The 8,544-nt window shown below is 33.3% G+C and overlaps 1 protein-coding gene across 1 annotated transcript; it reads right to left on the bottom strand.

Moving 5' to 3' along the window:
* Nucleotides 1–2,000: 2,000 nt before the first annotated feature.
* LOC104214957 (serine/threonine receptor-like kinase NFP) lies at nucleotides 2,001–6,607 on the bottom strand. The gene is made up of 2 exons (XM_009764692.2): nucleotides 5,307–6,607; nucleotides 2,001–3,176 (listed from the first exon to the last, which is right to left on the bottom strand). Exons 1-2 carry the CDS (start codon nucleotides 6,591–6,593, stop codon nucleotides 2,442–2,444), a joined length of 2,022 nt encoding a protein of 673 aa, XP_009762994.2. The 5' UTR covers nucleotides 6,594–6,607; the 3' UTR covers nucleotides 2,001–2,441.
* Between the last annotated feature and the right edge of the window lie 1,937 nt (nucleotides 6,608–8,544).

Raw genomic sequence — 8,544 nt, 5'->3', positions numbered from 1 at the left:
AGTAAAAAAATTCCAAGAAAAAGTAAAAAAAATCTTATGTCCAAACGGGCTTAAGTAATAAATATTGACTATTTGTTACAAAGTGTGTAGTTTTGTATATGGTTTATGTTGTTCATCTTATAGTACATATTAAATTTCATGAGACAAACGTTGAATTAGTTGATGCTTAGAGATTATGTGTAATTATTGTTGTTATATACGCATTTCGTCTTTGTTATAGGGTATTCCTTAAACCTAGCAGATATTAAGGTGCTTCTTCTTTAATCTTTTGACTTGATGGTTAACACGTATACTTAATTCCGTTCAATATTTATGAGAAGTTTATTATAGCATATATCTATTACTTCAAATTAATTTTTTGGCTTTCCTTGAAATGATGAAATTCAACTTTTGTCTTTTGTTTATATCTTTATAAACATAAGGAAACTACAAGTTATGTTCATTTATAAGTGGCTCATTATAAAAATTAGTCAATTCATAAAATATTACTAATATTAGCTAAATATTACTAATTAACCAATTAGCTATTTGTCGCAAAAAAGTCAAAATTTTGCTTTCTTTTGAGTGGGTGTCAGAATAGATTGGGTACATTTTAAGGAGCTTGAATCTCAATTTTGGGATGATTTGGTGAAGTTTTGAGGTGGTTTGAATTGAAAATTCGAAATAAAAACTGAACATGAAAAAAATAATATGTGTATCATTTGTGTATCACATATGTATCATATTTGTATCAGTTGTGTATCATATATATATATATATATATATATATATATATATATATATCCATGTATACCTGTGCGTGAGATACATGCGTGATACATTTTTGATACATGTGTTGCAGAAGAATTTGTTTAACTCGATTTAATTACGAATTTTTGATACCAAACCAGTTCAAATCACCTCCAATCTTTCTCAAATTTTGTATATTGACTTATGTATATGTTTTCAATGAATTTCAACTATACCCATTGAAAAAGTTTCTTTTTTGCTTAGATTTTTGGAATATTATATGTATATTTTTTTTTATATTTCATCACGTTATCTGCTACCTCATCCATGGAATTTCCTTTCCGTCTTGCATCTAATGTTGCAATCACACTTAAAAATATGGAAGGTAATTTTTGCATTTGATTCTTTGAGAGAAAGAGCTTTATTTATTTGGTTTTTCAATTTTTATATGTACTTGACTAGTTTTGCTAAGTTTATTACTAATGACTAGAAATTGATAAGTTGAGACTTATTTGGAACATTTGTGCAAGTTTCCATAAACATAAGGTACAGTGGTAGAGGTAGACAAGATCTTGTATCAAAACCTGAGTTGTTCGGACTCAGGTCTAGATATTTTATACGGTTATAAATCTAAAGGTCGGATTCTTTATTGTCTAAATTTTAAGACTCAATGTACATATATTAGTATGGAGATTCGCTAACAATAATTTAAATATTTAAAAGTCATCAAACCTCAGAGGGAGTTGAAGAGAGGCCTTTCAGTTCGTTCAAAGGCACTAGGGACGAGCCATTATTGAGTTATAAAAGTATGCTTAAATTATGAGACATTATACAACAACCTAATAAAATTCCATAAGTGAGGTCTGAAAAAAGTAAATTATGAGATATTATGTGAAACTTAAATGTTGCCTAAATCCGGGAAGGAGATAAAAGTAAAAGGACTGACATAGAAATATTTGCATACAAGGTATTCCATTTTTTTTTTGATTTCAGAAATTATTGTACTTGTTTCGAATTCTCCGTTGATTTTGGCCAAAGTATCCAAAATAGATTGACTAGATCCGATATGGATCTCACACCCATGCCTACACCCATACTTTCACCTATGTCATATCGACATTCGATCAACTTAGATTAGTTCACAGGTGCCCCATGAGATGCTCATTTGAAACCTTTGTCTGGTCAATACGAGAAAGAAAAGAGTATATTTCAAAACAATGTCACACACCTACATTAAACTAATTTCTCCTTCCCTTTTTAACATTTTGCAATAACAAACAAACTCAACGAGGATCTTATTTATTCTCACACTCGAGATATCAACACCTCTTAAATACACATATTTCAACAGGATTTTCCACTACGGCTAGAAAGATAAAAGAAAAATACTACTAATATAAGAGTTATATTACACATAGAAGCAAAGTTCAAAGTAAAGTAAAAACCTCAACACTACAAAATGCTACGTAGTCCACTTCAAACCTAATTTACATAATAGACTCTGCATTACTAGAGAAAATACCTCGAGCCAATGTTTGATTATCAGACATTACGACACTGAAGTACCAAGCTGTCTTGTTCGGGCTCTCCAAAAAGGTCTCTGGGTATGTATCGGACCCTTCAAAAGTAATGCATTTTTGGAGGATCCGACAACATTTTGGGGAGGCCGCGCAACATAGGTACCACGTCCTCGTGGGACCATAAACTGTAGTCTATCTTGCTGTCACTTGCCTCGGAGAGAATCCCTCCTCTGATACATCAGAAAACAGATCAATACTTTTGGACAAAGCATAGACAATTTCCACCATACTAGGCCTTTTTGAAGGATCTTTATTCAAACAAGAAATGGCCACAGACATCACATTCATAACACTCTCCATTGTACATTCCTCCCTAAGAAGACTATCATCCATCCATTCTTGCAATTTCTTCAGTTTTCTCTCTTCACTCCCTTCCAAAATTTCGCCAACTTTCGCCCATAAAACTTTCCCTTCATCGTCGATGGCTTCTCTCCCTGACATAAGCTCGAGCAACACCACCCCGAATGAGAAAACATCCATTTTAATCGATACAATACCATCAGTGAGATACTCGGGGGCAATGTAACCCTGAGTTCCAACAATGTGCATCGTTATCGCATTGCAGCCTGATTTAGCAAGTCCAAAATTGGCAACTTTGGCTCTCATGTTTGAGTCTAAGAGAATGTTGCTACTCTTGATATCTTTGTGTACAACCCTTGGCCTTGTGTGTTCATGGATATATAAAAGACCATTTGCAACATCAATGGCAATTTTTAACCTTGTTTTCCAACTCAATTTTTCTTTTTTGTCCTCGTGAAGCCACGAATGTAGTGAACCATTCTCAACATATTCATAAACTAAATAGCAATTTGCTTCTTTAGGGTCTATGCAAAAACCCTCTAGCTTCACTAAATTCCCATGGTTCACCTACAAAAACAAAAAAGGGAAAATCATTAAGTCCAAATTTTCATGGTTCCAATTCCTTTGTTTTTTTATTCCAAGACTTAAATCTGACTCATGTAGCCAAAAGTGACAGCACTGCAAGAGGTTGCAAAATAGGACATGATGACAATTTCTTTCTTAAATTTAATTTCTAAACAGTAACAACGTAAAGAATTTTACACTATCAGTATCAGATTACCTAAAACATAATTAGACGAAACTATTATAGAAGTGAAAATATTAGTGACGTAAAAATAAGACAAATACTATACTAATGCCCCGGTCGTCCATAAAAAAATACCTTTTTTTCACATTTTCATGCCCCGGTCGTCCATGAAATTTTGCAAGTTTTGAAAAATTTTCGAAAATGAATTTATCAAAAATAAAAAAATTTGACCACTTCTTCAAAATTTTCAGAAAAACTTTTTTCCTCACTCACAAAAATTACAATATTTTTTAAGTGAAATATAATTTTTATGTCCAAACGCCTGATAATGACTGCAAGAGAGGTTGCAAGATAAGACATGATGACGTTTTGTTTATTAAAATAGGACAGCAGCTAATAAAATCAATCAAATTTCAAAGTAGGACAGCCAAGCCAGCTAAAGGATGACGCATTGATGAGAGAAATCAGGCAGAGTATTAGATGTAGGAGGCCACAATCAATTGCAACTAACAAACTTGAGGTTATAGAGAAGAAAATTTATTTAATTTGGTTTGAGTTTTTGTTTTATATAATAAAAGATACCCTTTTCAATGGCAAAGTTTCTGTCTTTTTGTATTCTATCGAGTACTTAATTATGTACATGTACATAGAAGAATCACTTTGTTTTTTCTCCGCTAAAATTTAACCTCAGAGACCTGATAATTCTTCTTCCATTTCATTAGCCATATTGTTAATTTTTGATATACAATAGTAATTGGTAGGGTCTCCTCACAAACACCAATGAAAAAGAAGAACAAAAGGTGAATAATTGAGGAGCAGAGAGAAAAAGATTTTAATGAAGAGATATATTGCAGAGGACAAATAAGTTTTGAAGACAGAATGATGTTGATTACCTTAATAATATATTATTAAATCCAAACGGGCATAATAGTGCACTTGAATATTATACTTCTAATAACTTAAGAATACGACAGGTCACTAAACCTAACCAATATTTAATTAAATATTGAATCTAATACTTTGGTGGAAAAGCTATTCTGCAGTGGAATTCTAACATTAGTAAATTTGTCAATTATGCAAAAGCAATTAAGGTTTAAATTTGGTACTAAGTGGTCGTTAAAGATAATAATTTCGGGATAAAATTTAATATTACATTTATCCTATGTTTGATTACAAGTATTAACCAATCCCCGAATAAATTTTACAATGAAATAATTCGATTAGCTATCTTATTTACAAGGTGAAATAGATAGCTAATCGGATAACTCATGAGATATTCCTGAATATTCACTATTGTACCAAACAATCCTAAGGGTGGGATCTAATAGCCGATAAAGTATGTGTAAATGTCGAAGCTAATGTTCAAATTTTAGCAAAATCAAAAAAATTATTAGGTAATTGTTTTCCCTACTTGTCTAGGTAGTGCTGATAAATGATAGCAGATAGTTAATACTCCCGCCGTTTCAATTTATGTTAACCAATTTGACTGAGCACGAAATTTAAGAAAAGAGGGAAGACTTTTGATCTGGTGGTGTAAAATGAGGCACATATATTTTGTGTGGCTATAAATCATTGTTTAAAGGTAAATTATTTCCAAATAAGGAAATGAATCATTCTTTTTGGCACAGACTAATAAGAAAATAAGTTTATATAAATTGAAACGGAGGGAATAGAACAATTCACAACAAATAATCTATGACTTTTCGAGGTAGGCATAAACTAACTCAAACTCATGATATTTACAAAAAATCTAACTTTCTACTAGTAGTGTCAGGTAAGAGCTAGTCGATAGAATAGTTCACAACAAATAATTTATGGACTACTCGAGTTACATGTAAACTAACTCGGACCCGCAATATTTATAAAAAAAATCTAACTTTCTACTGGAGTCTTTTTGGGATGAATACAAAGGCTTAATTAAAGTATAAGAATTTTGAGTAAAATTTTACCTTTTGCAGGATTTTGAGTTCTTCTCGGGCATTCCACTTCATTTTCTTGATTGCAAACACTTCTCCATCAATTATACCTTTATACACAGACCCTTGAATCAAACACCGTTCATCAAATCCATCTGTTGCTTCCCAAAGTTGTTCAATTGTATACATTTTATACTTATCCAAACAGTCTGAAACATCAGCCATTAAATTCACTTCAACATCTTTATTTAAAGACTCCTTTTTTGATCCAAAATATAAACTTTTCTGCCTTTCCACATCACTAAACTTTTCTCTCTTTGTTGACTTCTCTCTATAACCCCATAAACCAAAGACCAAAATCAGTAGCAGCCCACAAATTCCTAAACCAATAGCTAATCCTATGACTGTTCCTTTTCTGTCATTTTCTTGTACTGTTGGTGTATTTGTTGGTGGAGGAGGTTGGGTTGCATTTGTAGCTGTTGGCTGTGTAATATTAGGAAGTTTAGACAGTGGAATGAAAAGGATATCAAAAATCTTGGGATTATTTCCATTAATTTCTCTTATAGATTGTGGGGTTGTTCCAAATCTTGAAGCAATTGAAGAAATATTGTCAAAAGGTTGAAATACATAACTAATAAGATATCTTGGTTGGGTTTGGTTTTGGGGTTGTGTTTGTGTTCTGTTTGGACACTTACAAAAAATTGGGAATTCTATAGCTTGACCTATTTGAATATTTTCTGGTACAACAGTTGGATTAACAGCCTCAACATATTGATAATTTGTAAGGTTTTGGAACTTAATAGTTGAGATCCTGTACATAGTATCACCTGAGTTGAAACTATAGTTAAGGCCAGCATATGAGATGTTACCAAGAGTGGTGTTGATGTTTTTACAAGAACATGTGATTGGTACTAAGAGGGATTGGTCATTAACTAGGGTTGTGTTTGGGGTAGAAATATTACTAGGTTTTGCAATCATAAGCCTACTTACTGAGAAAAGGTCACCAATTGAGGCTAAATCAAGAAATTCTGGTCCTGTTGCTCTGTAAAAGACATATGTTTGACATGGATAGAATTGGCTTGGATTGCAGCTATAGCCTGTTGTACTTGGTGCATCTTGTGCATCACATGAATTTTGGTTATAAAAGAGGAAGATGAAGAAGAAAAGAAGTGAAAAAGTACCGTACATAGGCTTGATTCTCATTTTCTTGGTTTGTTTTGGTTTTGTGAAGAAAGACATGTTTAAATTATTAATGGAGATAAGAAGTTTATATATACAGAAATTCTTGTTGTTTTTCTTATAGTCTTGGTTTTTGACCATTAATGGTAGATGGGTTTTTTTTCATTTGATTGGTGCTTGTTGTTTAATTTCTCGTAGGGTCTTGTCTTGAGAATTAATGGAAGATGGTAAGTTTTCCAATTTGATGGTCCCACATAGAAGACTTTTTGGTCAACCTTATTGTAGAAAATACTCTTATTTATCTTTTGTTGTTTTCTGCAAATTATTAGACTGCAAAATGATTTCACATGTTTGGACTAGTTATCAGCCTTTTAGACACATTTTTTTCTAATGAAGTATAGCATACTATATAAAACTATCACAACAGTGGGACTATTAGAAAATTAAAAGGTTTGGCTTCTTTATGATTGGAATGTTTATTGGACTAGAGGAGAGCACGGTGAGGAGATGTTGACCCTGAAGTGCCTACAGAAAGGTAGAGACAGATCGAAGAAGTATTGGGTGAGGTGATGAAGCTTACCGAGGACATGACCGTGGTTAGGTAGCCGAGCGTTGTCCTTGTTCGTAACAGTAGCTTTAGTACATGACTTAGTGTTATTTTTGTATTTTTGTATTCTTTATCTTATGTTATTACTGACTGTTGCTCTCATTTCGGCTTTCTGATTGCAGTAGCTGTCACACCTCCTTTTTGCGCGCCCGCCCCGAAGGGTAGAATGCGCGAGGGGAGTTTTTCCAATTTAAGTGACAATATTCGAAATGAGATTATTTATTTAGTTCAGAGTCGCCACTTGGGAAAGGTTTGGCTTTTGGTGTCCCAAGTCACCGGTTTATCTTGAATCCCAAATCGAGGAAATTTTCGACTTTTCCAAATGAAGTCTGCGAACCAGAAATTCTAAGTAAGGAATTCTGTTGACCCGAGGGAAGGTGTTAGGCACCCTCGAATCCCGTGGTTCTAGCACGATCGCTTAAATTGTTATAATGGCTAAATATCTGATTTAAATACATGTTGTGACTTATGTGCTTAAGTTTAAACCGCTTTTATCATTTATTTTTATAGAATTGCAACGTCGTGAAAATGCATCTCGAACCACGTCACAATCAATGCACCCGTGGTTGTCAACACATTTCGACTCCGTTGAGATTTGGATTCGGGTCGCATCAATGCGCACCCGAATTTAAGAATATAATTTACTTAAAGTCGCGCCTAAAGAATCTAACGCGTTATTCTCTTTGGGGAAGGCAGTGGAATTCACTAAACAGTCCGTCCCAAATTCTAAGTATTTATCATGATCAATTATTGAGGGCCCCGCAATTTGCATTTTTATTTGGCGAGGCTCGTCTCATTATTTTAGAAGAGTACCCTACAGTGGCTACATTTCTACTACGTTTATCTTTTAAAAGAAGGATGATACCGAACTTTGCTTGTTTGAAAAAATACAGACTGAATCTTTATTATGTTTGCCGAACCTAAATTTGTTTGATTACCTGATTGATTGTTTATGAGGTGAGAGTTGCCTCATGCTTTGTCTTCATCGAGTGAATACGCTTATTAATTTGCTAAGTGAGATTGCAAGCAAACTAACAACATATATTGAGTTATGTTTAACGACCTCCAAGTTCTATTTTTAAACTCTAACCTGTTTGAAATTGATAAACGAAATCGGCTGTTTATTAGGAAAATTACTACTAATTGAACTCAAAATGACTATTAGTTTCTCTCAACAATCATCACATTATTTCGAAACAAGGAATCTATACCAAAACCCGATATCGAACCTATATTGGAACAAATAATCTGACAGGAGAGGTGGCATTCATAGCCAGACTCTTAATGTGACTGCATGAGAGTTTGTTCGGGATATATTTATCCCAGACCTAGTACCACAGATTTGTCAATTCAGTGGTCTAGGCAAAAATACATACAAGTGCTTGCCATGACTCTATGTTATACAGTCATAACTAAGCCAAACAGAGTGTTATACTGAACTGAATGTATACTAAATCAAACATGCTGTCTATGTCATACTGTCAT

This window comes from Nicotiana sylvestris, chromosome 1 (genome assembly GCF_000393655.2).
Source record: "Nicotiana sylvestris chromosome 1, ASM39365v2, whole genome shotgun sequence".
Lineage (NCBI taxonomy): Eukaryota > Viridiplantae > Streptophyta > Magnoliopsida > Solanales > Solanaceae > Nicotiana > Nicotiana sylvestris.
The sequence above is the reverse complement of the archived record's forward strand: the minus strand, read 5'-3'. Positions and strand labels throughout refer to the sequence as shown.

Excerpts from the sequence above, each read along its gene's own strand:
- LOC104214957 (XM_009764692.2), bottom strand. The coding sequence starts at position 6,593 with ATGGTCAAAAACCAAGACTATAAGAAAAACAACAAGAATTTCTGTATA. Across the intron at positions 3,177-5,306 it reads AACTCAAAATCCTGCAAAAG|GTGAACCATGGGAATTTAGT; the intron begins GTAAAATTTTAC and ends TTGTTTTTGTAG.